The following is a 26,974-nucleotide window of genomic DNA, read 5'->3' on the forward strand; positions in this document are numbered from 1 at the left end:
TTATCTGGGACACACACACACACACACACACACACACACACACACACAAACATCCAGATATAAAACCCAGCTCAGGATTCTACTTTGAAGATTTTGAAGGCCAATTTCTGAGCAATTCTCCTGGTATCATTTATCACAGTCAAATTTCTAAGAAAGAAAAAAAGCAACAAACAAACAAGCAAAAAAACCCCTAACACAGTGAAAAACTGTGTAGAGGCAGATTGAGTAAAGGGGCCGTTTGCAAACATGGTAAAACAATGTTATGGTGCACCTCTGCTAATTCCTGGCCTCGACAGAGTCAGGGATAGACCGGGTTCCATTATCCAGCAAGAAGAGGTCAGGGTAGGGATTGCAGTCATCTGTGGAGGATTCTCCAAAGCCAGCGTGACCCAGCAGCCAGGCAGTGGGTAGTAAAACCACTTTTCTCACACTTTTCTGGTTCATGTTCCCAGTGACCCAGCTATGGACCTGAGGAGGAGGAAGCCTATTTAATGAGGGTTCCCGTAGAGTGGAACTGGGGAGCAGGGCAAGGTAGGAGAGGGGATGAATCTAGAAGAATAAACAGAAGATACCAGCTAGGTTGTGTTATACATTTTTTTTTCACCTAGACAGCTCATTATGTTGAATTGCTGGTCTGTCTTTGTTTTGTGAAAACAGAACAATTAAATATTCAGAACTTTAGCCAAGGAGTTTATGTGAAGGAAACGTTCAACTTTTGAAAAAATTTGCATTTCTAGCAGTTATGCTAATTCGCACTTAATGATCATATTATTTCAAATATATTCATTATTTAGCAGGGACTAATGAACCACGTTCTCCTTTCTCTCCTCCGCTTTGGCTGTGTCCATTTTTGCACACTGTGTGTTAAGGGGAGCACACGTAATAGATTAGCATTATTTACTGTGTGAATGAGACCATCAGAAGGCTCTTGGCTAGAAAGCATGAAGAAGTTGAAAGGGTTGTAAAAATGATGAATATTTAAAATAACTTGGTTACGATGTTATTTATGCCATACTTAATTTTTAAGGAGTGTATGTTGGGAAGGTAATAAAGTTAAACTAGGTTCTATTTTGTGTTTTAACTGCTGAAACCTTTGAGGGTTATCGACACGTCATATACGACTCAACCCTATGAGTGGGTGCCACAATCCTTCATTTCGGAATGATGTCATCACTGTTCCAGAGGCATCTGGGATAGTGGTCAGCATGCAGCCGTCTCCCTGAGATCAGTAGTCTTGCAAGTGGCGCCTACCTCCTACGGCTGTGGGGGAGGGTGAGTGGAACAAGGCATAGGAGAAATGCTTAGCTGACTTGACTTCCCTTGCATTTTTGCCCAGTTTTTGCACTTCATCCTGTGATCGCTGCTCAGGAGTACAGGGTTCAGAGTAGATCTCTTCATCCACCGATCCTAAGCCAGAAACCTTTCTGATCCAGCTTATTCTACTAGCCCCGATCTTCCCTTTGGTTGTGAATTACATTCTCATGGGGTTACGTTCTTACGGCTGGCCATTTCTGCTGCCACTCTTCTTATGATGAGCCACCAGGGCTGTTGGATGAGCCGACACCACAGACTCGTAGAAGTGTGGTCTGTACAGGAAACCAATGACCACAGACTCTAAGCCCCAAGGCATTTAGAAGGATGGTAGGCCTACACAGCTGCTCAGCGAATGTGACAACCACATAGCAGAGGATTGTGTATGGCACCCCAGCCTTGGAAATGCTTGTGTAGGTCAACCTGAGAATTTTTAGTGCCTCAAAGTCCTTGCTTCACTGTCAGTGCACCATAGCTGTGCTTCCGTGGGAACCGAGGTGTGCACCTGCTCCCATGGCAGAAGCAAAAAAGCGTTGAGTAAGTCGGTATCTAACAGGGTCAGAGGTGAGGGGCAGATGCCCCTTCTCTGTCAGGCTAAAGACAGAAGGAAGGTTATAGGAAGGTTAGCTCCGAACACTTTGGTACATCTCTTTGAACTAGTATGAGTGAGTCATTAAGACATCTCTCAAGGGATAGGTTTCTTCACACAAGGCAAAAGAAAACGGTGGTCAAGTTGTGCATAGATGTTTACTGAGCATCTGTCATGTGCAGTGGTGTTGTACTGAGCATCCGTTGTGTGCAGTGGTGTTGTACTGAGCATCCGTTACGTTCAGTGGTGTTGTTCTGAGCATCCGTTGTGTGCAGTGGTGTTGTACTGAGCATCTGTTGTGTGCAGTGGTGTTGTACTGAGCATCCGTTGTGTGCAGTGGTGTTGTACTGAGCATCCATTACGTTCAGTGGTGTTGTTCTGAGCATCCGTTGTGTGCAATGGTGTTGTTCTGAGCATCTGTTATGTGCAATGGTGTTGTTCTGAGCATCCGTTGTGTGCAGTGGTGTTGTACTGAACATCTGTTATGTGCAATGGTGTTGTTCTGAGCATCCGTTGTGTGCAGTGGTGTTGTACTGAACATCTGTTATGTGCAGTGGTGTTGTACTGAGCATCTGTTGTGTGCAGTGGTGTTGTACTGAGCATCCGTTGTGTGCAGTGGTCTTGTACTGAGCATCCGTTACGTTCAGTGATGTTGTACTGAGCATCCGTTGTGTGCAGTGGTGTTGTACTAACCAATGAAAGCATATATTCACAGCATACAGAAAGACTGTTCTATAGCATATCTAATCCTATACTTGTAGATAAATCAACTAACTCAATTGTCAACCAAGTCCTTGGAGACTTTTTTTTTTTTTACAGAATATTGCAACAAGAATAACATTGTGAAGCTTCAGAGTTTGTCAATAGGTGATCAATTATCACCTGACAAGGCCTGTACTCGGTTCGTTCCTATCTTGCCCCTCCAGTTTTGAATAGTTTTATTATTTACAGAGAGATAGCATTTATTTAGTCCAAATCGCCCCCCTAGATGATCCACTGGTTTGGGTTTGTCCCTGGGAGTTTGGCAGACCAAACTGGTCCCTTTTTTAAGTTACCACCCCTTCAGATTTGAAAACAGTTGCTACATTGACTGAGAACCTCAGAGGCTTCTGGCTCACAGCAAATCCAGACTGCTTTCCCTTTAGCATTTGGAAATGTTCCTTTAAACACCTGGGCTGCTCAATGCCAGGCAGCCTACCTTGGGCATGTCTGGACACCTCAGGCAACGCTGAAAAGTCTGCTCTACCTGGCAGCGGAATCTGGGATTACTGATGGAGTCTGTGGTCATGTGATCACAGAACAGAAAGACCTCGGCTTTTTTCAAATTGCATCCATTCCTCTACAGCCTGCCATCTATTGGTTAGATAATATTTTAGACAACAGATCCCTGTGGCTCGAGTTTTGTTTTGCAGATCTTGTTGTCACTGCTCTGTACGCCCTTCATTGTGGAAAACATTCCTTTCTACTGTGTGAATACATGTCATTGTGATTGGCTTAATAAACAAGCTGACTGGCCTATCGCTAAGTGGGATAAGGTTAGGTTGGAGAACCGGACTAAGAGAACACTGGAAAGGAGGACAGAGGAGATCGAAGGTCTCAAGGAGACTCAGGAGAAGTAGGAGAAGAACATACCATGCTGAATGAAGGTACCGCCACATGTCAGAGGGTAGATAAGAAAGATGAGTTCTTGAAGTTGTAAGAGCTAGTGGGTAATAAACCTAAGCTATCAACTGAGCATTTATAACTAATAATAAGTCTCTGTGTGATTATTTGGGAACTGGCAGGTGGTACAGAAAAGTCTGCCTATACTTCGTGTTGCGTGATTTAGACAACTTGAAAATAACAAGATGCTTCTACTTAAATAGCCATGAAATCTTCATCTGCAATAGAACCTTTGGCCTTAGGGAAAAGCAGGCTGCCCAATCACATGACCATGAAATGCAGCTCTTGAAAAGACTACGGGCACTTTCATAGCGTGCAAGCCAAGTCATCATGCTGAGCAGTGAAAATAAAGAGGATGAAGTAAAACTTGGACATTGATGTCTGCACTCTTAACATCAAACAGCTTCACAATGGCTATTGAAGACCATTTCAGGATCCAGAGACAAGAGCCAATGAGAAGCTAGGCTACCTGGTACGTGGTCAACACAAAGCGACTGCTATCAGCAATTTGATATGTCCTCTAGGTGTATTATGAAACAGTATCAAAACATTCCACAGTAATGGAGACTCCTTAAGCAGGAAGGTAAACAACTCAAAATAACTATGGCAAGTCCCTATAACTGACCAGATTCAGTAGGCCCCTCCCTGCCAAAGTCCATTAAAAAAAGTTAAGAGTCTGCCTCAGAAGAGAGACTACCCAAGCGTCAAAGAAGACTGTGAGTCCAGAGCAGCAACCTGGAAGAAGCAGAAACCATCCAAGCTGCTTAAAGAGACCTGGATCAGAGTCTCTTGGTAAGGACGCTCTCCATCCTGTTGAGCTGCCTGCAGGCTCTGCGGCGTGCTCCAGGTTCCCAGCTTTGTGAGCTGTCACCCCTATGGGGTGGGTTTTGGTGATGCAGCTGTCTTTGAGTCATTTCTGCTCCTGTACATAAACCTTCATCCATACTCCCGTAAGTGATCCCAATAAAACCCATTGATTCACCAAGGTGGACGCTGGTGGTGTCAGCACTTTGGTCGGTTGTGGGCTCCTTGTTTGGAGAGAATGAACATGTGTCTCCCCAGAAAGTCTTGTCACACAGCATAACTGGTGCACAAACAGGGGCATGATGGAACCAAAGATGAGCTGGCAGAAGTGGGTACATGGTTCTGGCTATGGACAGCAAAGTATGCTAAAACCAAGAAGATGGAGGGGTGAGCATCTGTCATCCGTGGAGGAAATACCGAGAGTCGTTTTTTCTTGTGTGGTGAATGTCAGTGTCCCTTTGTCCTATGGCAGTGGTCTCAGAGTTCTTGCTATGGAGAGTGAGGCCTACAACTAAGGCTGAGCCATCAGTCTGAGGAGTGTCTGTGAGACCAATTCCAAGATGACAGTCTTCGTCTATGTGGCATAAGGTAGCATCCTTGCTTGATGAGCAGGGTCCATACCACTGATACAGAGATGCCCTGAACACAGTTAAAGGTTTGGAGGAAATTTCACAGTCTTGGAGATTAGTGCCCAAGGGTTGAGACTGTCAGCAAGCAGCAGTAGACGTTGTCTGGCCTTTGCTGTGTATAGTTAGAAAGGCATCTGAAGCCAAGATGGCAGACAAGAGGGCTTTGTTTGTGTAAAGCAGGATCCTGCTTATGTACAGGAGTAATTGGAACAAGAAAGGGAGATGCAATTAGCATCCTCTGTGTTAGCCTGGGGTTTGGCAAGTAAATTAGATAAACGATAGGATGAGATGAAGGTGTTAATTTCATAAGGCTTAGGGGCCAGAAGGAAAAAAAGAGTGCAAGTTAGATCCATGCTCGGAAACCCTTCCTGGGATTTGAGAACTTAGAACCCGTGGGAAGATTCAGGAAGTAAGGAGGAGAACATGGTAAAAGTTGACACTCCAGGTGGAACTTCTTGGCAGAGAGAGGAAGAGGTGAGTCTAGGCACAGGAGAGATGCCAGAGGACACGGAGAAGAAACAGGAGGTGCAAGATGGGTGCTGGAGAGATGGCGCTGTATTTCAGAATAATTGTTGTTCTTCTAGAGGATCTGAATTTGGTTTTAAACACCCATGAGGGTCAGCTCTTAACTGCCTATAACTCCAGATCCAGAGCATCCAACACCCTCTCCTTACCTCCATGGCACAGGTGCAGATATCCATACACAGACCTTCCCATCCTGAGTATGTGCATGCATATGTAAAAGGAACAGTGGGCCGCTTCCCGCTGCCCGCCCGGCTAGCTTTACCCGAAATAATTACACGGAAACTGTATTCTTTTAAACACTGACTGGCCCATTAGTTATAACCTCTTATTGGCTAGCTCTTACATATTGATTCAACCCATTTCTATTAATGCGTATTGCCACTTGACTGTGGCTTACCGGGACAAGTCTAACTGGAGTCCATCTCAGAGAGGAGAGCTATGGTGTCTGCCTCACTGCCTTCTTCCTCCCAGCATTCTGTTCTGTCTTCTCCACCCACCTATGTTCTGACCTATCAAGCCAAGCAGTTTCTTTATTAATTAACCAATGAAAGCAACAGAAATACAGAAGCATCTCCGACATCATGCACACACAGACACACACACACAGACACACACACACACAGACACACACACACACACACATAGATACACACATACTCCGAGATTTGTCTTTCTAATGAAGGGCATGTAGGTATGTCACAATTTATGTCACCTTTTTCCATATTGCAGGCAACTACACACACTCATATTTCCGCCCCTTGTCTGAGGAAGTGTAGACGTAGGAAGTGTAGACGTGCATGAAGGGTGACCATGTTTCACAGTCGCCCAGCTGTCACGGGAACGCTGCAGCATTTCTCTTCCTGCAGGTCCAGAGGGAAAGTGCCTGTCCTCACGTTCTCCCAAGGCAGGGTGCTGCAGTTGGAACCTCTCAGAATGTCAGGCTTTCGATGGGCATTTTTTTCTTTTTCTGGGGTGGGAGATTTGAGATAGGGTCCCAGATAGCCCTGGCTCCCCAAGAACTCACCATGTTGACCAGGCCTGCTTCAAAATTGTGACAATCCTACATGCTCATAACACCACGGCCACCTCATAGGGCCTTTAATTTGCCTTTCCTTGAGAACTGAAAATGGTGAAAATCTTTGCATGACTTTATTGGCCATTTATGGCTCTTCCTGTGTAAATAGGCTTTTAAAAAGATTATCATATTTTTAATTGTGTGTATGTGCCTCTGTCTGCTTTAGAGTTTGTGCGCGTGCATGCAGGTGCCTGTAGAGGTCAGAGGCCATCAGATACCCTGATGCTGGAATTGCAGGTGGGTGAGCTGCTTGACATGGATGCTGTGAGCCAACTTCAGGTCCTCTAGAAGAACAGCGAAGGCGCTCAACTGCAGGGTCACCTCTACAGCCTCATAGACATGCTTTTGGTGGTTTCTTCAGCACAAGTCTTTTGTATTAATTTTCAAAATGGAATTAGGGAGACTATCAAGAGTATTATTCCCTTTCTGCCATGTATTTACATCACAAATTTTGTTTTACAGGGTTTGATTTTTAAATTGGTCTAGAGTAACCTGCTAGCCACAGACATAAGTTAAGATTCTGACATAGGCAAAGACATTTGGGATCTGAGTGCCTTGACTTACAATGAGCTGTATTCCAACATTTCACAAGGTGTTCCATATAAAAGTTTTTTTTTTTCATAATCAAACATGAATACTAGAACCACTTTATTTGAAGAACCGCTTCTAAGCTCTTGGTAAAGGACCTAGTGGATGATCATTTATAATTCAAAGACTGACTTAGGTTTTTCACTGGATACACAAAAATGTATTTTGCAAATGTGGTGTTTTTAAATCAGGCAATGAAAGACTGCTCCCATTATTTTCCATCACTTAATTTGGTCCAATTTTGAGCACAGGTAGAATGTAGAGAGTGCCTGCATGGGGCAAACCAAGAGAGGTAATAATGCCTGATGCTCTGGCCGCTCAGTGGTCTATAATTAGCTGCATGGAGAGATAGAGTTAAGAAGTCAGCTTCGAAGGCGTAACACGGGGATGGTGATCTCCAGCAAGGGAGTGAATGTTGAAGAAAGAAACATAGCATTGGAAAAAAATTCCTTGTCTGTCTTCCTTCACTCCCTTCCATCCTCTCTCCCTCCTTCCCTCCCTCCCTCCCTCTCTCCTTCCTTCAATAAAAACATCTCTCAAGTTGCACAATGAAGGAATAATCACTTTGGACCGGCAGAGAAATGTTGGACAGTAAGTGAGGCTTTCTACATCCAGGCAAAGGAGAGTGGGAAAATGCAATTACCAGAAGCCCAGCCTTATTCAAAGGCCAGGTCACAGAGTGGCCGAGATGGATGCTACAGTGGTCCAGGAGGGCAGGAACACTTGAGTGACAGGCTCCGGAGCTCAAGTGCCAGGTGAGCCGCTATGGAAACCATCTTTAAAATTATGCACCTGCCATTTATCAATTGTTTGGCTAGAGACAAATTCCCCCAAATTTCTCTGAAAAGATTGATATTTAAGGGAGGATGATTACTTTTCAGAGCTTGGAGGGAAAAGGGCGAGATGGAAGCTTGATGAATTGTAGGCTGGAGCATCGACCACTTTCTTTAAGTGATAGGATTCTCCAGTCACTTTGTCACACACGCCAGGCAGAGCAGATAAAGTTATTTCAACACCACAATTTCTGATAGATTTTTCTCAGCACACCCCATTCCGCTGGGTCAAACGGCAAATTACACGCTGTGCGGTGTTCTCTCCCAGCAGCTTGCTAATGGGCTAATTCAAGACAGAGATCTCGTTCAAGATTAAAAACATCATTTGTGGTAGTTTGGATATTGTTTTAAAATATTTATTTTAGTTTTAGTTGTGTATATATTTATGTGTCTCTGTGTGGGTCTGTGTATGTGATTGTAGATGCCAGAAGTGGCCAGAAGGGAGCGTTGGATCCCCTGGAGCTGGATTTACAAGGTATTGTGAATTATTAATAGGTGAATTTCATTTCAAGAAGAAGAAGAAAAAAGACATTTGTAGCTACCCTTCAATTGCCTCTTGCCTTCCCAAATCTGTCCAGACTAGAATGCTGTTTATACCGCTCACGTTTCCTTAAGACAGCGGATACAAGGGTTGTTATGTAAGTTTCCTGTTTTGTTTATTGAACTTTATACTTTACAGAAATAAAAGAAAATTTATGGTTTTGTCTTGTTATTTCCCCCCTCAAGTTACAATATCATTAACACCCATAATCTGAGTGACTTTTGAAATAAGAGAGAAAAAAATGTTTCCTTGATTTTGTTTTTACTGAAGAGTATGTGTTCAGAACATGAAATTATATCCCATTGACATCCGCTGAGCTGGAAGAGCTCCGAATTCCTGTATTTGCTGACCTTAAGTGGTATTATTTTGGGATTTGAAAGTCTGCCAAAGTATAACTCCAGGCAAGGTAGACACTTAGGTGTATTTATGATTCTCTTTAAATATCTCTGTACATCTATCACATGGATAATAGTCATATCTGGGCACCGCACCGCTCAGAAAAGCAGGGTTTCTGCCAGCGGCTCCATGGGATGTGCTATTGCCTGCCCTGTAGCCACACATTCTACAGCGTGCAGTACTGTTTCCATGGAGCTACACCAGGGGCCTGGGGAAGCATCCGAGTGTCTGAGCATCCCCTGCCGAGGAGTGAGCCTGCTGGTTTCTGGAGTTAGCCCTCCAACTGTCCATGCCATCTCAGTTCAGAAGTTGGGGAATTACTGAAACGTATTAAATGTTGTGAAATTTCTCATCTCCCCAAAGCACATGTGTACACGTATTATTGCGTGTGTTTAAGCACACGTGTGTGCATGTGCACACGCATGACGACCTTTGAGAAGGCCCGTGGTTTGAGATCTGCTGCGTCATCACTCGGCTGGACTTGAACTGCACCAATATTTTAAGACGTGACACTCAGCTCATGATTCAGGAAGCCGATTTTATTTTTGTAGAAGAAAATTCGGGACGTTACAGTAGAATGCCAGCTTTTCGCTCTGTAAGTGACTCTTCAGCCAGACCCGGCTTGCAGTTAAAAGTTAAATATGGCAGAACGGTTGTAAAGCATTTAAATTTATGGGCTGAGAATGCACCAATCATTTTGCCATTTAGCTTTTCTCTTGTAAAACTCCGGGTAACGTCTCTCTGGCCGGCTGTCTATCTGCCAAGATGCTGATGGCGACTGTGAACGTACACCTGCTCTTAATTTACAAACTGTGCCTTCTCAGAAATCAGCTCAGAATTACTTTCTTCTAGGACAAGTGGTACGCAAAGGCAGTCACATGGTGAAGTACCAGCATCAATCTGGAGCAGACAGGGCAAAATGTCCCTTTCTCCTTCCCAGCCAGTTCCTGCTTACGCTCTGCTACCTGGAGGCAAACCATAGCAACGTTCACCATGAGGTCTTTCTGTCCTCTTCCTGTCACGTGCACGGCTGCACATCTTCACGTCTGCCTGCCTTCAAAATAAGTCCCGGGATACTGTCCATATTGCTCTTACTCCCAAATTCACATTTTCCTTCTAGGGTCAATCACATCCCATGCCTAGCTAAAGGTACTCCTTCTAGAGATGTTGTAGCTTTCTGTGGCATTTCATTTCTTTATTTAATTATTTCCCTTTTGATTTGGATATATATATACATATATATATGTATATATATATATATATTTATATTTATATTTTGAGATAGGGTTTCTCTATGTGACAGCCCTAGCTGGAACTAACTCCATAAACCAGGCTGGCCTTGAACTCATGGAGATCCGCCTGCCTCTGCCTCCCGAGTGATGGGATTAAAGGGATGCACTGCCAACACCCAGCTAAAAATAAATTTTAATTTTATGTTTTGGGTCTGCCTGTGCCTGTCCTCCAAGCACACGCCTGTGCCGGCAGAGACCAGGGAAGGTTGTTGGAGACTCTGGAGTTGTAATAATGGTTCTAAATTCCATGTGGGCACTGGAAATTGAACCCAGGTACTCTGCAAGAGCAGTCAGCCTTTAGAACATCGGAGGCATCTCTCCAGCCCCTTATGTGGCAATTTTAAAATTATTTTTATGGGTGTGTCTGTATACACACACATACATATGGGTATGGTGTCCCGGGAGTCCAGAATAGGGCATCCTATATTTGAGTCAGAGTTAGAAATGCCTGTGAGCCACTGAAATAGATGCTGAAACCCGAACTTTGGTACCCTACGAGACTAATATGTACTCTTAACCACTGAGCCATCTCTGCAGCCCCCAGTTTGACCAAATTTAGCTGCTACAGACTCTGGATTTTTCCCCATATTTCTCCTGTCTGACTTTCTTTTACATATTTTATTATATGAACTATTTGTGAAGTATTTTGATCACCATTGGTAATTTCCAAGTGTTTTCTTTTTCTCCAAGTGACTTAAAAAATTGGATTTAGTTCATCAAACAGTCAAGCAACCTGACGTGGTGGCTCAAAGTCTAATCACATTTGGGAGGGCGAGGCAGAAAAACCGTGAATGTATTTAAAACCTGCCAGGACTACAAAGTGAAAGAGATTCTATTTCAACAAACCAATTTCCACCCAGCCCCCCCCCAAAAAAATCTTCGAAAAAAATTAAACACCAGTTTGTAATCACAGGAGTTTGAAGTCTGAGGAAGGAGGATCTCAAGTTCTAGGCTAGTCTGGGCTACAGAGTGATAGCTTGTCTCAAAAAAAAAAAAAAATAGAAACTCAGGTGTTTTGTTCCACATGAAAGACAAAAATTAAAGACAAAATGTTTCCTCCCACCTATTTCTCCCATTTTAATAGTTGTAGTGTAAGCTGAGCACTGTGGGTTGATTTCAGTGTTCTCTTCCTTCTTTCATTAGCTCTGTGTTCATAGCCGCTGCCTTCCTTGGACACATAATTTTAAAACCAGCAAAAAGAAAATTCCCCCAATCCAAATAAATCCATACCTATGTATGGAGAGGGTGGCGCAACCAGTAACAGGAGGAAAGAAACCTTCCTTTCGGAGATGCCACAGGAAGTTGATGAACACCTGGCTTCTCAACAGGAACTGTGAGAGACAGAAGACAATCAAGTAGCCTTACATTGTGCTAAGCAAATGGCTGCCAATAGAATACCACAGCGAACCAGAGAGCAAACATTTTCTTCAAGATTGAACCTTTTAGGGGCTAAGGAGATAGATAGGTGAGTGGATAATTAGCTTGCTGCCCAAGATGGAGGTCCTGAGTTTGATCCTTGGAAGCACGTAAGAAGCCGGGCGTGGTGACACACTTCCAGTGCTTGAGGTAGATGTGCAGAGCTCCCAGGCTTGCTGGTCACCCAGTCTAACCGTCAAGGAGATCTAAGCCAAGAAGTGACCCTGTCTCCAAGATACCTTCTCTGCCAAAATCCAATATCCTGTAGTTTTTGAAGAACATATTTTTCTTTAGTTTAATTATTTAAATCTGACTACTTCCATCCATAAAGACCTCCTCCAGTCTGTTCATATTTTCTGTGCTTGGTGACCTCAATATGTGGTAGGTACTGGTTATGGGAAATTGTTGCCATCTTCTGGAGGGCAGTACAAAATTGGTTTAAATACTCCAGAGAATTTTAAGGCAATCCTTTGGGGTATGGGCACACAGCTCTTGGGGTTATCTCACTTTTTTTTTAATGTTTCAAGTGTCCACCAAAGACTCTTCTCTTATTTTCTAAGTATCTTTAGCATCCTTTAAAAATAGGCAGATGCTAGCTAGGGTAGAAAGAAAGCATCACCAAGTGCCAGACTTACCTCTGAGATGCATAGATACATATATGAGTATGTGTGTGAGCATGTGCATGTGAGGTGAGTCCAGGTGCCTGTGGTGACCAGCAGAGGGCGCCAGACTCCTCTAGAACTGAAGTTACAGAGACTTGTGAACAGCTGGATGTGGGTGCTGGGGTCCTCTGCAGAAGCAACACACTCTCAACTGCTGAGAAATCTCTCCAGCCCCATAATGATTCATGATGGTTTTGAGCTATGGTAGCAGAGATCTCAAATACTTAAATTAAAAATGTATCTTGTTCTGTTTTGCTAATTGTTTTCAGTGGAAAGGTTAGGCTGCTATTGCTGCATGTGTCTACCACTGGGGAAGGGACTTGAGTGAGCCGAACTCACTGTACAATTTTGTATAAGGTGGAAAACTAACCTATAGACAGTTATTGCAGTTGATATTAAATGCTGTTTTCCTACATACTCACATATGCCATGTGCTAGAAATCTACACATTCATTAAGTTTCTATCTAAATTTCTTAATAAGGATAATGAGCAATAATATTCATCTAATGTTAAGAAATCAGCATAGTCACGGGCCTTCCCGTGAGAGATGCCAGGGTGTTTGACTGAGCCCGGACCTCTTCTTTCGAAACCACATGTGCATTATTTAAGTCTCCCCATTTCATCTCCTTTCCCGGTTCTCTTCTGAGGTAATTAATGATTGTTTCTGAGCCCACTTGAGCAATGCAAAATAATTCTGCCCTCTCTCAAATTCCCCCACTTAACCGAATTCGCAACCCTTAAAACACTGATGACATTTTTATGAGTTACACAAATTAGCATAGAGTCATTACCAAATGCATAGCTAGCTTGTGCTCAGATGTCTGATGGTCTTACAACTAAACTCCGCTTGTACTGGTTTATTTCCCTGGTTATTGGAACTTGGGCACATTGGGCTCTGTTTTTTTTATTTTTCCATTACCGTAATGAACTACTCAAAGCTAACTTTACAGAGAAGAGGAGTTAATTCATTTCATATTCCTATAAATTTAATTGCAAGTTGCTCACTCTGGTGAGGCTATGGTGAAGTCCTCACGGGAGCATGGTAGCCAATGATGCAATGGCACGGGCATGTGGAAGGGATAAGATAGATACCAGTGAGAGATTACGTCCCGCAGTCCCTTCTGAGGCTGCCCCTCCAAACGCAGATCCTCTCCCTAGGCACCACCCCATTATGATTCCCTCAGCTTCAGTGTCACACTGGGGATCAAGCAGCCAACAAGAATCTTTGATGGACACACTTAAACCACGCCCACGCCATATCACATGCTCCCAACAAGGCGGCCAGAGTGCACTTGGGGTTGAGTCATTTTTATCCTTTCTCCTTTGTACATTTTTATTTTCATGTTTTTGGATTCTTCATCTTCTATCCAACAGCCAGGTAAGCTCACTGCAGTCCCACGACACCCCCAACACGCAGGCGAACCTCCGTATTGCCAGCAAATGAACAGTTAGTGTGAGAACAGTCAGAATTCTGAACAGTTCAAAGATCCAGCAGGATCAACTCAGATGGACTCCGACGATTCTATTAGGGACTCAGTGATACTTGGCTTCTCTCTTTTTGTTTGGCAGCCACTGACCAGCATTTCCTGGGTCTGCTGCTTAATCAGTGGCTGAAAACTGGGGCATTCTCTGTCTTTTTTTTCCATTTTCATTTATGATCTGGATATGTCTATGAATAGAGGCGTACACGTTTCGCTCTACTCCTCCTTCTACTGTTAAGAAAGAAACTCACGTTTATTGGTGTGTTGTAGCTTGTTACATCTGAAACATGCTGGGGATTGTTGGGGTTACCTCGTTTGAATCCAGAGCTTTGAGACCAGCGCAAACAGCCACACAGTAGTAGGCTAGAACCCTGCCTTTTCCTTTAATTAAAAACTAGGTAAATGCACCAAAAGTCATCAGCGACTTCCAAGGTGCTACCAAATGCCCTAACACAATTCCTGCTTTTGTTGGTCCCTTAGAAGTCCACGAGTGTCTGGAAGACCCACATCCTTCCCTGAAGTAGACCTTGTCACTCTGACCATATGGAAAAAACACACTAGCCAACAAAGAAGCCAGCCTCTGTCTACTTCACCCATACTACTTTTCCATGTTCACGGATGTTGTCTAACCTTGTCCTTGGAGTGCAGAGGAACAGTGCAGGGGACAAATTGCCAGGTGTGCTCTTCGTGAATGTAAATATCTACTTCTACTAATGTCCGAGTATTGTCACCACCCAAGTTATCCTAAGTAGATGAGATCGGGTTAGAGTCATCCCATCTGGCGCCTAAGGTGAGGAAAGGTGGGTCGACGGTGGGATCTCCTATCCACTTTTCTGGCCATGGCTCTGCCTGTCCCTTGTCCTTCTATGAAGGAGGCAGTGCAACTGCAGAAGAAGACAGGGAAATGATGGGAGAAGCTCTCCTAACATCTTCATCTCATTGAGCTGGTTTCCCACTCAGGGTTCATTCCCAGCAATTGCACCCATGTGACTTTTCTGAGAAGGTTCCCTCGTCTCTCTCCGTAGATCACGGACTATAACACCTCCCACCTTCCATCTGACACCTAATTGGCTGGTTGGGATTGATTTCAGGAGGACTGTGTCCTATATGATGCTCCAGGCTGTCATATGTTAGAGAAGAGTAGCAGATGACCCTCTCCTGGGGGAACATCCCTGTTGGATTGCCTGGCTATACGAACCCACAGGAAATACTGAGAAATCCACAGGATGATGGATGTTTGTGTAAACGGAGCCAAAAGTTAGCAAGAGGAGATCAGTTGAAATGAAGGGGGAAACCCCTGAGAGGCTGTGTTTAGTGAAGGAGCCCAAATCCTTTGTTGGAGACACAATGCTGTGAGTGAGGGAGCTTGCCTAGGTGGAGAAGTGAGGTTTGATGCTGGTTTTCAAAAGGAACAGAGGGAAAACGGCACAAAATCAGAAGAGACTGTGCCGGGCCAATCCACCTGAGGGGTTCCTGATTTTCTTTGCACGGAGACATGCGAACCCTACTTAAGGGAGCTTTGTCAAACAATCCACAGATGCCTGAATATGTAATTCATGGCACTCCTGCCACCCAAAGACAACTTATTTTCTTAATCAGAAACTTACCTGGCATAATTCTTCTTTTTTTTTTTTCATTTCTTCTAGGCTATATTAACATGTCAGCATTCATGACCAGAAGTTGCTTTGAGCCATGCTGGATTTAGATGGGCTAAGTGGTTCTGTCCCACGTTACTCACCTCAGTTCCTATGACAATTTCTTCTCTGGTCGAGTAGAACATAAACTCATAGAGCCTGTAGTGCTGCAATAAGCTGAAACACAGAACAGACATGCAACTAGCGTGAGAGGAGAGAAAATATCTGAAGAAAATATCCTCAGGGAACTGGCCAAGCCAGAGACAGTAAACAGAGGGAGCGAGATCCATCTCTTTCTTTCCAAAACAAGCTGCCACTCCAGGTAGCTACCCAGTCTCAGCATCAGCTGTGTTTTGCCCGAGACCCAACTTAGTCCAGGTAAGAACTGGGCTGGGTTTCTATATCCATTACGCCACACATTGCTGAAATGTTTCGAGATTAAATCAGTCTCCAGGAACACCAGAAAAAATGACTTGGTAAGGTATAAGATTTGTTTTGGAGACGTCTGACTTCCCTGCAGGATGTGTCGTCATGTGTCAAAGGCTGGCTGGCAGACGTTTAAAGGGATCATTTCTTCTTTTTTCACCTGATAACTAGGTGGTCAGTGACCACAGGCTACAAAAGCACAAAGTCACGTGCATGCAAAGCAATATTTCTAGTAAGTTCACAGCTTGGCGATGTATCATTGAGAGTTAAAAATGTTACCGAAGGGCTGATTTCTAATATCCTGTTTGTGACAATATTTGAATTTTTCTAATTCTCATCCTGCTGGTTGGGAAAATTAATAGACTCATAATACAGCAAAATGCCCAAGAACAAAAAAAAATGGTCTTAGTGGTTCTCTTTCACTCTGGTGCCTTCTGCTATTTAAGAAAATTGATTTTAATATAACTGAGAAATTAACATTTGCAAGAATGTAGCTACAGAGCATCTGTAATAATGGCTTCTCCTGGATGCTGTAATGGATCAAAGTTTCAATTCATTTGAAATCAATGGCGAACTCCTCAGGCAGCTGGGCCCCTCTGAGTTACATTAGCAGTGGGGCCTCCCTGGGAGCTCAATCCATTAAAGAGTAGTGGCTGTGTGGGCCCAGTCAAGTTTCCTTTCTTCTCTGCAGCCACTGAATACCTGATTTCCCTCATCAGCATTCACAAGGCTAACTTAGCTTTTGACATTGCTTTGATCTGCTGGCTAGAAAAACACAGGAAGATTAGCAAAGTGTGATAAATAACTGAAGACAAATAAATTCAGCGTTCCTCTCTTTTATACGGGCGACCTAGAGGAAGCTGTAGGGTCAAAACTATCACACTGACAATAACTGATTTGGGGTTACACAAATCAAAGGAAGGCCAGATTTGGGAACCAGCCTGCTATCCTGGGAACCAGCTTGCTATCCTGTAAATGAACTAGAAAAAGGTACCACTTTGTCCATCTTGCGCTAGACACGGAATAGAGGGTAAAACGTTTCCACTGAAACGTTATCATCTTCCAGTCTCTGTGCCTTATTATGTGGAGTGATGGAGCTGTCCTCTGGCTGCCAAGAGGGAGTTTAAGCAATGCAAACAGCATCCTTGACTTGGCTATGATGGTCAAAGATGCAGTAGGGAGGCAGGACTGGGACCAGTACCAGGATGTGTACCCAGGGGAAGATGCCTAAGGGGGACACTTCCTGAGGGAACTTCCAAGTTCCTTCTCTGTCTCTCTGCACCCTCCAGCTTCTTCAGGGAGGTAATAGGTGCCTCATCTGAGAATCAGCTGATGGATCAGCCATGGGAATACAGTTGCTGTAGCCTGCATTGGACTTCTGTCTGACTCAAGCTTTTAGATGATGTTATCCACCTCTTAGGTTAGACCTTGAAGCAAGATGGAATATAAACAGTCCGAGCTGTCTGGCCTGGTGTCACACATTGTTTGGCACGAAGTGGGTATAGGGGTGATTTTCTTACAGTGGGCTAGCACCCCTACTCACGTTGAGATGAAGCTTTGGTAGTAGTGCTTTCAGACCACAGGTATAAATATAGCACTTAGATTAAAGTGAAGGTATCTGAAGAAATGTAATGTTATTGACAAGTTAAGTTTTATATTATTGCATGACTATTTCCTCCTAACAGCCACATTCCCACCTCGAAGGAGAGATTTACAAGACTTAGAATGGCAATATTTACATGGCTGAAGAGACCCTGAAACCAGGGGCTCAAGAAGCCCAGAAGATGACAAGATTCAGAGGCCTCTCTCCAAACTTGTATAAGCAATAAGAAACAGTCGCAGGAGAGGGGCAAGTCACTGACAAAGCTACCTGTCACATCTGCAGGGGCTTGAAGGACATGGCTTTGATGAGTTGTCACCCTTGCTGGTGGAGGGAGCAGGGATGGTTCAGCTGTCTTTGAGTCACCCATGCTCCTGGAAGTAATTCTAATAAACTCATTATTTCACTAAGCTAGACTTGGGCAGAATTATTTCTTTGGTCTGTCCGTTGGTTCTCTGGGGGGTGAACAGCCATTGGTTCACACCTCTCCAGTAATAGTCATGGAATGCACACGCCATGGGCTATGGTTGAAAACTTGATCTCTTCAGTTAAGTGTGGCTTTCAATGGTTGGATCAACAGACCTTCCGGGATAAACTGAAGCCCACATAGTTTAGTTGTCTTCATCTTTCTAAAACTTAATAGCTGTTGAAGTGAATATGTTGGGTAATTTCACTGCTACTGAGTTTCTATGTGTGAACTCACGGGGGATCCTGCACAGTTGTGGGAAGGCTCATACAGCTTCCTCCAGCTTCATGATCAGTTCCAGATATCCTAATCACAGAGACTTTATCCTTTGTCTAATAACTATATTTTAAATGCATAGCTACTCCACAATCACAACGTGGAGATTTAACAGCATTACATCTGGATTTTCTGTATTTAACTAATCTCTTTAAATAGTCTTTGTATTAGGCGATCTAAGATCGGGCATGTGGAGCTGTTAACATGTACATTGATGAACATTGCTTGGAGAGACGAGACAGGGAAGGGAGCTTGTCCCTCGCTGTCAGGACAGGGACATCGTGGCATGCGTGGAAGCTTTGATGCTCTGGTTAGCTTGGGGACCCCATTTGCATTATAAACCTTGGCTTAAGGCTCTGCTGCAAAAATGTGTCGTGCCCGAGCAGACCAGCATGTGGACACGTGTAGATGAAGAAGGAAGTCAGAGCAAACATGCGTGGTTGACCTCCCCTGTTCAGGGAATCTCAGACCCTAAGGTGCAGAAGGACCTCAAGGCACAGATTTTCAAGTGCTTGTTCATGTGTGTGCTTGTGTTAGTATGTGTGTGTGTGTGTGTGTGTGTGTTCAGCTGTATGCATTGCGTGGTGGGTGGTAGAGGTGGCTGGACAACCTCTATGCTGATCTTTGCTTTTGCTTTTCATCTTGTCCTGGAATGTGATCTTTCCTGTTCACTGCTGCCCGGGCCAGGAGCTTTTTCTCCCAACACCTCCTAACTTCCTGTGAGTCAGTCCTGGGCTTACAGGCATGCCTGGCTTTTCGTGGGTTCTAAGAATCTGAACTCATGTCCTCAGGCTTTGGCAGTGAGTGTTGGGGGTTGGGGTGGAGAGATAGGAGGGGATGGGGGTTAGATTTCTGTCCATTTCCTCCTCTTCCCCCGCTGGAGGAACTTGTCTTGCTCTAAAAGCTATGGACACTTGTCAGGGTTTCAGTGAGACTCTCACACCAGGAAGCATGTTTTGTACTGAAAGAATCGCATTGTAGTAGATGTTACCTTGTAAAAAGTACTGCATCCCATGCCATTTTTAAGCCATACCAGAAATCAGTATATAAGCTTTATCATATTAAACACACTAATGTTTATAAAGCTCCCAGACAACAACCAGGACCTTTGTCATGTAGGTCTTGAACCTGTATAGGACACTGGGTGGCCCTCTGTTTTGAAAGATGTTAACTTCTAATGCTGGGAAGTCATGGAGATGCAGTTGAAGAGGGAGAGCGAAGAGACTGTGCAGGAAGGCGGACTTAGGTAGAGGCGGACTTTAACCTGCTGGTGTCCGGGCTTTGTGGAGTCTGAACATTATCTTTTTGGAGAGAGGCATGCCTCTCACACTTAATAACGAGTTAAACTGGTTATTAGTTCAAAATATCTTAGAGTATTTAATAGATCTGATGAAGTATGTGATTCTCTTCATTTTTTTTTTCTGTGCCAGGGATTGAGCACACAACCTCATGGTTGGTAGGGACAAACACCTTACCAAGGTCCTACATTCTGAGTCATTTTTGTGAATACTTTTGAGACAAGGTCTCACTAATTTGCTGAGGATGACCTTGAATTCAAGCCTTAGTGCTTCCCCCCTCCCCCCCCAGGATTAGAGGCCTCTGCAGTGAGGTCTTGTAGCTCATTCAGTGCAAACACAAATCATGCAAAATTAACTCCTAAGTGGAAATGAAGGGTACTCTTTAAAAACATAAATGTGTCTCCTCGGATCCGTTACACCTGGGTTTAATTCTGATTATAAAATGCTGTTAGTTCCAGACTCTGGGAAGTCCCCAGGCCAGGTGAAGTCAGAGTGTCACTCAGGAGTCGTCTTGAGGAATGCAGAGCGAGACCAATGCTCACGTCCTCACTTTCCTTCATTAGATGGAAAAGTTGAGTATTCTCTACTTTAAGAAAATTCATTTGTGTTCATGCAGGTGTGGGGGTGCACCTGTGCCACTGCCATGTGACCATCAGCAGCCTGGAGGAGTTAGTCGATTCTTCTCTTCTGCTACGTGGTTCCCAGGTTTGGAACGCCCGGCGGCTCATCAGAGCGTGGTGGCCAGAGCCTTTTCTCGCAGGCCAATCTCCGCGGCCCAGCTGCTATCTGCTGATTGAGTAGTTGTTGCACAGATTCTATGCCCATCTAAACCGACTAAAGTCTAGGTTATCTTTCATAGGTGTTTCCTATAGGACTCGAAATGAAAGATGAACGGAATGAATATAAGTCCTACCTGATTTTCAAGTAATCGATGATGGCGTTGGCTTCTTTGACATCAAAGACTTGCAACCCCTCATTCCTCGGCGAACGGTTTGGTCCAATTTCCGCCATCACTTCCCCGAGCCACTTGATGCTGTCCTCTAGGGACATATGGAGTGCTGAAAACAAAGTCAGAAAGCCTTTCCATTATCGCGATAGCTGCTGTAGGGGTACGAGAGTCCAGGAGGTCCTAAATGTGCCCAGATTCCCCTTGCCCTGTGTCTGGGGGGAGAAACGGCGAAGCTCTTTGTTTCTCTACAACAAGTTAATAATTGCTTTTTGGATGATTAGTAGTGGTTGGTCTACCGATCATTATCACCTTATATATACATGGTGGGGCGGACGGTTTGTTTCCAGTTGAAAAAAAACCAAACCCACCAATATCTATTTAAATACCACTTTTAAATGGAAAGGAAAATTTTAAAGCATATTTTAAGGGAAAAAAAGAGGGGTGCATAAAATTTGAGAAAACCTGGCCACCATAAGTGGTGAGGAGATCCAGATCGTGGGTTCAGTCACCATAGACATCAGTGCTGAACTTGGGTGTGGAAGGCCAATGAGTAGAGTCCTCTGTTTCTTGGCAACACATGGCTCTTGCCATGTGAACAACTTGGCCGGAAGATTTTTGAAAGGAGTCAAATATATGGATATTTTCAAATTTTCCATATTTAATTTTACAGTTTATTCATTTTATGTCTGTCTTTACCCACATGGTTTGTGGGTAGCTAGGAGTAAAATTTCAGGGGATTGGTTCTCTCCTTCCACCCGTGGGTTGCCGAGGACTGAACTCAGGGTTGGTGATGGGTGCCTTTACCTGCTGAGCCATCTCTCTAGCCCTTTAAATATCTATATTGAAAATAGGAATTTTTTATATAAAATATCACCACCATTATAGACTTCAAAGCTATATAACATTGGTTTAGCTGTGAACACACTTTGTCTCCTTTCTGTGTAAGCCAGCTGACTTTGTCTCTTTGTTCATACTCTAATTCCATCAAATGGCTTGAGAGGGTCTTTCTCTTTCTTTCTTTCTTTCTTTCTTTCTTTCTTTCTTTCTTTCTTTCTCTCTTTCCTTCTTTTTGTTGTTGTTACTTTTGTTTTTCAAGACAGAGTTTCTCTGTAGCTTTGGAACCTGTGCTGGAACTCACTCTGTAGACCAGACTGGCCTTGAACTCACAGAGATCTGCCTGTCTCTGCCTCTTGAGTGCTGGGATTAAAGGCTTGCTTTCTTCCCAGATGTCTCCATGAACTTGTTTGCTTCCCTACATCCACTTCACTCTCTCCTGACTTCGCTGCTGCACGAAGCCTGCTCCAAGGGTCAGAAGTGTAGGCTTGAACTGACACCAACCACACAGAGCTCAACCGAAGGCCACTTGAGGCTGGGAGGTGTGGGAAACGTGGGAAACAGAAACGGCCACTCAAATTCGAACTGGAAAGCTCTCAAAAGCATCCCTCTGCCTTCTGGCCTTCTGTGCTCTTTAGACTGTAAATACTCTGCTCAGAAGTTGCAAAGCTTTGGACAGTTACATCAAACATTCTTTGGAACTTTAATTTTTGTGTGACTGATGCATTCAAGTTTTGCTTTATATGCAGATCTAGCCTGAAAAAGCTTCCTCCAGGCCCTGCTGCTCACACCCCAGTTTCCACATCCTCCCCAGAAGGCAGCTGCTGTGGCTTCTTCTTCTTCTTCTTCTTCTTCTTCTTCTTCTTCTTCTTCTTCTTCTTCTTCTTCTTCTTCTTCTTCTTCTTCTTCTTCCTCTTCTTCCCTTCCTCCTCCTCCTCCTTCTCCTCCTCCTTAAAATAAGATCCATTCTTGCTGTGTGTTGGGTTCATCTTAAGACTCTCCCCCTCAAACCTCCCCAGATCCCAAGTACTAGAGTTCTAGTGTGTGCCTCCATGCCTGACTTCACAGACAATTCATATTTTTCCTGTATTCTTTTGCTTTCCTGTATGCATATAAATAAAAATATACAGCTTTTTATCTTTTATAAACAAAAGTGCATACTTTGGCATTTTCTTTTACTCTGCTGATATGGAGTCTTTTCATACAATACACAGAAGGCTTTTCCGTTTTCCCCTTTTAAAAAGTAGAATACATAATAATCTACTTTTAAGATAGACTAAACGATATTTGGATACAACATAGTTTCGAGTATACAGAAAAATTGCAAAAATATCAGAGTATCCTAAGATATTTTGAGTGTGATTGGTGCGGGGAATACTAATTAGAATAATTTGGGCGAGTCAACAAAGAGAGCCTTAGTCTTACTAGGAATTCTTTGAGGATTTACCATTCAGTGTGAAATGAGCTGTCCCTGTTGTATCCAGGAAACAAACCCACAGTTCTTATTAAAGGAACCACAATGAAGCAAGCATCTTGGCTTTGAAATATTAATTTACACAGACTACATTTCTTCCCTTTAAAACAACAAAGGGGGACTGGGCTTACTTTGAAGATTATGCAGTAACATGTCCAGCAGAGTCATAAATTTTGAATATTGGTCGAGGGAAAAGTCCATATCTTTGGCCCAAAAGAACCCGGATACATAGTAGTCCAAGAGAATGGCATCTCTTAAGCAAGTCTGGAGATTTTTAAAATTCAGAAATACTCTCATTTTCCTGCAACAACAACAACAAAAGGCAGACATTAAATGGGATTAAATACCGAACAGTTCTGAGAAGTCTTGAAAGCAACAAGTTCAATGAAAATTCTAGAATGCATCTCACTGTAAAATGTTCAGTCCTATCAGAACCCAAAAATGACAGGAAAAGGGGAGGAGGGAAGGAAGGAGAAGAGAGGCAGGGGATGGATGAGAAGGTTCTCCCCCTGCTCCTCAATTGTTTTTTTTTTTTCCTCTGTCTCCACTTCTTATACTTTCAATATCTGGTATTTTTTTCTCTCTTGAAATTTAAAGTTCAAATTCTTTGTGTGTGTGTGTGTGTGTGTGTGTGTGTGTGTGTGTGGCAGTCCCTCAGGTAGCTCAGGCTAGTCTGGAACTTTCCATGCAACCAAAGACAACCTGATCCTAAGCCCAAACTCCATTGCTATGGCTGGGATTAGAGGCAGGCGTTCAAAGTGGGCGTTCTTCCTACCAGGACCTCTCTACAAAACAATCTACTGATTACCTTTGATCAATTTCTGAAAACAGGTTGTTAAATATCCTTCTCTCTCTGCAAAGCAAGCAGCCTGTGCCCCTTTCATTGGCTTTCTGTCAGGTACACTTAATTTTTTTCAAACATTCTTCCTTTCCCTGAGTCTATTTCTTCTTACTTCTCTCTCAGGATGGGTTGAGCAGTTGTTCCTCCTCTGACCTGCTCTTACCGTCTTTCTTTTTCTACATTTTTCTTCTGCTGTTTCTTGCCTCTGCTTGTCCATCATCTCTTCCCCCAGCTGTTCTAAGTCTGTTTTGTGCTGTTGTTACTATTGCTCCATAAGTTTTGAAAAAAAAAATCTGTGGCACAGCACAGAATTAGCCTGTATTCTCTGTGCATTGCTGTTCACATCTTTCTGATGGTGTCTGTCCTGCAAATGTCCTGGTCTATGCTCTGTCACTGTCTCTGCAGGCATAGGCCTCATGTGTTATTTTTGAACAGGGGATAGCTGCTGGCAGGAAATGAGCTGGGTGTGGAGACCTGCCTACGTACAAACTATTAGATGCTCCCTGAGTCGCTATATTGACGCTAGTAGACACTTCTGGTGCCATGATACAAACTCGTTGGTACTTCCTTTGTCCTGATAACCAACTCACAGGCATTTCCTGTGTGTAGTTACTTTCTGTCCATTCTTCTAACGTTTATGTCTGTTTGGATTAGTGAAATAAAAAAGAAATATATAGACTCATTTTACTGTGACATAAATGGTCTGTAATACAGATGTGTGCACCCCATTCCAGCACACCCAGGTCCTACACTTGAAATGTGGATTCATTTCATAATATCTAGGGTTTTCTCCAGGAGCGATCCTGTACTTTTCCTTCATCCTAAAGCCCACAGCTGTGTGTATCTCCCTCAAACTGTCTCCTGCACATCCAGTTGTGGGGATCTCCTTCAAAGCTCGTGGCTTGGGTCTTCTACATTCTCTCTTCTTGACAAAGGCTTAATTGGTTTTCCTCATTGCTAATATGTGACTTCTCGGGATGACTTGGGAGATGGTATGTGTGGCAAATTCACTTCACCGTCTTCAAAAGCAGAGCCCTGTCCTTCACCGGATTCAAACGAGTGATAATTAAACCAAGTTTAGATGCTAAAATGTCTTTTGACATGTGTCTAACAAATCAACGCCCACCTCAAATGCAGTGCTATCAGGAGAAACCACAAACCCTACGTGAGGTCTGATGGTTTTTAAGCAACCCCTTCATCGCCTCTCCCCTTCCCACCATGGCACACGTTGTTAAACCTATAAAACTGGCCTTAGGGAAGAGTTTTTCTGTAGGTGTTGTGATACCTTGTTAACTCACAAGGACAAGTTAGCTTTTCTTCCATTGTGTGAAAATCAAACAGAGTCATAAATAAGTAGCTTTGATTGCTACTGACAGCCATCTTGTAATCTTTATCTAAAATATCACATAACAGGACACTTAGGGGCAGGTTGGTTTCATAATATTGAGTCTGATAGTGACATTATATGTATGTGTGTGTGTGTGTGTGTGTGTGTGTGTGTGTGTAGAGTATTTATGTATCTGACACCACTTGAAAGTTTTTAACGTGTTTGTGTGCATGTGTGTAGAGGCCAGAGGACAACTTGCCAGCTTGCCCTGGATCCACTGTCTGCCTCCCAGTGCTGGGATTATAGGCAGCCGCCATGACTGCCCATCTTTAACATGGTTGCTGGGGCTCTGAATTCCAGTCACCACACCTGCGTGGTAAGCACTTGGCCCACTGAGCTGTCTCCCCAACCCTTACTAGTTGCTTCTACAAACAATTTTCTAAGAGCTTTGGTGTCACGAGAACTACTGACCCTTTGTATTTGGGGTGCAGTTCTAGAAAGCATTCAGAAATTCAGTTTTATTTTTGTGAAAGGTAGAAATTGGGTTATTCCCCCCTCATGCACATTCCTATTTTTACCAGAATGTTCTAGAATAGTTGTTCTAGTTTATAATTATCCTGTTTGCCTTTATTTTAATTTCAAATGAATCTTGTTCTCACTGCCAGGGATTTTTAAATTTATTTTCTTATTTTTGTTTTCTAGATCACAATTCTCTTTGACAGTTTTCTTCTTATTGTTCTAGTAGATGCATCAATGAATTGATTAATCTTTCCTGAGGTGATAGGTCAATTTTTCAAATAAACCACAGGACACTGAGTTTTTTGAGTTCTCTGTGTAAAAGATGCCCTAAACAATGCCTGCTAGAATGTGATTCTGAAATCTCATTCTTTCTACGAACCAGGCTGGGATGACTTGCCTGGTCCTCAGAGAGCTGTTGTCCGTTCCTGACAGGGAACTATGAGAGGCCTGCCTGCTCCTTGTCCCTGGGTCACCTTACTCGAGACATAAAGAAACGCTTGAAGTTTCGTTCCAAGTGAAACAGGAAAGACCAAGCCTGTGTTACACGAAGTTTCCTTCTCTTCTGGTTCGTGATGTGAGATGTGTAGCCCCATCCCCTCCCACCGTGCTATCACACACTCCCCGCTACGAGTTTTCTTATGTTTATCTTCTGTTGCCACCGACTTCGTTTTCGGCAAAGCAGATTTCACATTAACTTAGTTCTTTATGCGTAGCATCTTCTTTTAGCTCCAAGGGTTTCTTTATGTACATATCTTACCAGCTCTTTAATCTCCTGGTTTGTGGAATTGATTCAGCCTTTAATCATGAGCTTTTGGTTAACATTTCTCTCACTTCTGTTGAGTTTTCTTTAAACTTTCTCTTCATCTGCCTCCTGCACTCTGTGTAAATATTTGACCGGAATACCTGTACATGGTCTTTGTTTCTTATTTTTCTATTTTCACTGTTTCGTTTGAATGAACTCAACAACTTTTCCAAGCATATTTTGGTGACCACTCCCTGATTTCCTCCACCTCAGCTTTGGCCGACACCCCTCCCCCTTTCTCCCCTTCCCTACTGCCAGTGGACCTCCCTCCAGTGACTCGACCCTTGGGGCTTAGTATTGACTTGATGGTTTCTATTCTTCACCCGTCATTCCACTCCAAAGATGATATAGGAGTTATTGAGAGCAAGACACTACCACAGCTGGAACAGTGTCTGAGTCTTCTACTGACCAGTTTGAAGAGAGACAGAAAGAGAAACAGAGAGAGAGAGAGAGAGAGAGAGAGAGAGAAAGAGAGAGAGAGAGAGCACCACAACTGTAGAATGGGCTAATGCACGCAAGGGAAAAGGAAAGGAACTGGGGGCATCTCGGGACATTGTGACGTGGCCAGAGGTGACGGAACTATCTGCTTGGCTTCATCAAGAGTATCAACAAAACTATCTCATCATTCCTTCATGTTCTAGAACTTGGAATGTGTTCTCCTTCTGAAGTGCATCGGCATGGAGAAACGAACTCGTGAGACCAGCTAAGCCACTCAGAGAGGTC

The 26,974-nt window shown here is 43.6% G+C and overlaps 1 protein-coding gene across 3 annotated transcripts in view; it reads right to left on the minus strand.

Moving 5' to 3' along the window:
* Cabcoco1 (ciliary associated calcium binding coiled-coil 1) overlaps positions 1–26,974 on the minus strand; it is a 96,270-nt gene that overhangs the window by 56,496 nt on the left and 12,800 nt on the right. For 2 of the 3 annotated variants that reach the window (XM_048451565.3, XM_048451566.3), the window contains 3 exons: positions 22,894–23,063; positions 20,419–20,563; positions 15,544–15,616 (listed from right to left, as the gene is read on the minus strand). In XM_048451565.3, coding sequence (XP_048307522.2) covers positions 15,544–15,616; positions 20,419–20,563; positions 22,894–23,063 — 388 coding nt within the window. Of the gene's footprint in view, positions 1–11,381; positions 11,577–15,543; positions 15,617–20,418; positions 20,564–22,893; positions 23,064–26,974 lie in introns of those variants that run through there. The other variant, XM_085679722.1, reaches the window with a different exon arrangement.

Source organism: Myodes glareolus, chromosome 18 (assembly GCF_982192425.1).
Source record: "Myodes glareolus chromosome 18, mMyoGla1.1, whole genome shotgun sequence".
Lineage (NCBI taxonomy): Eukaryota > Metazoa > Chordata > Mammalia > Rodentia > Cricetidae > Myodes > Myodes glareolus.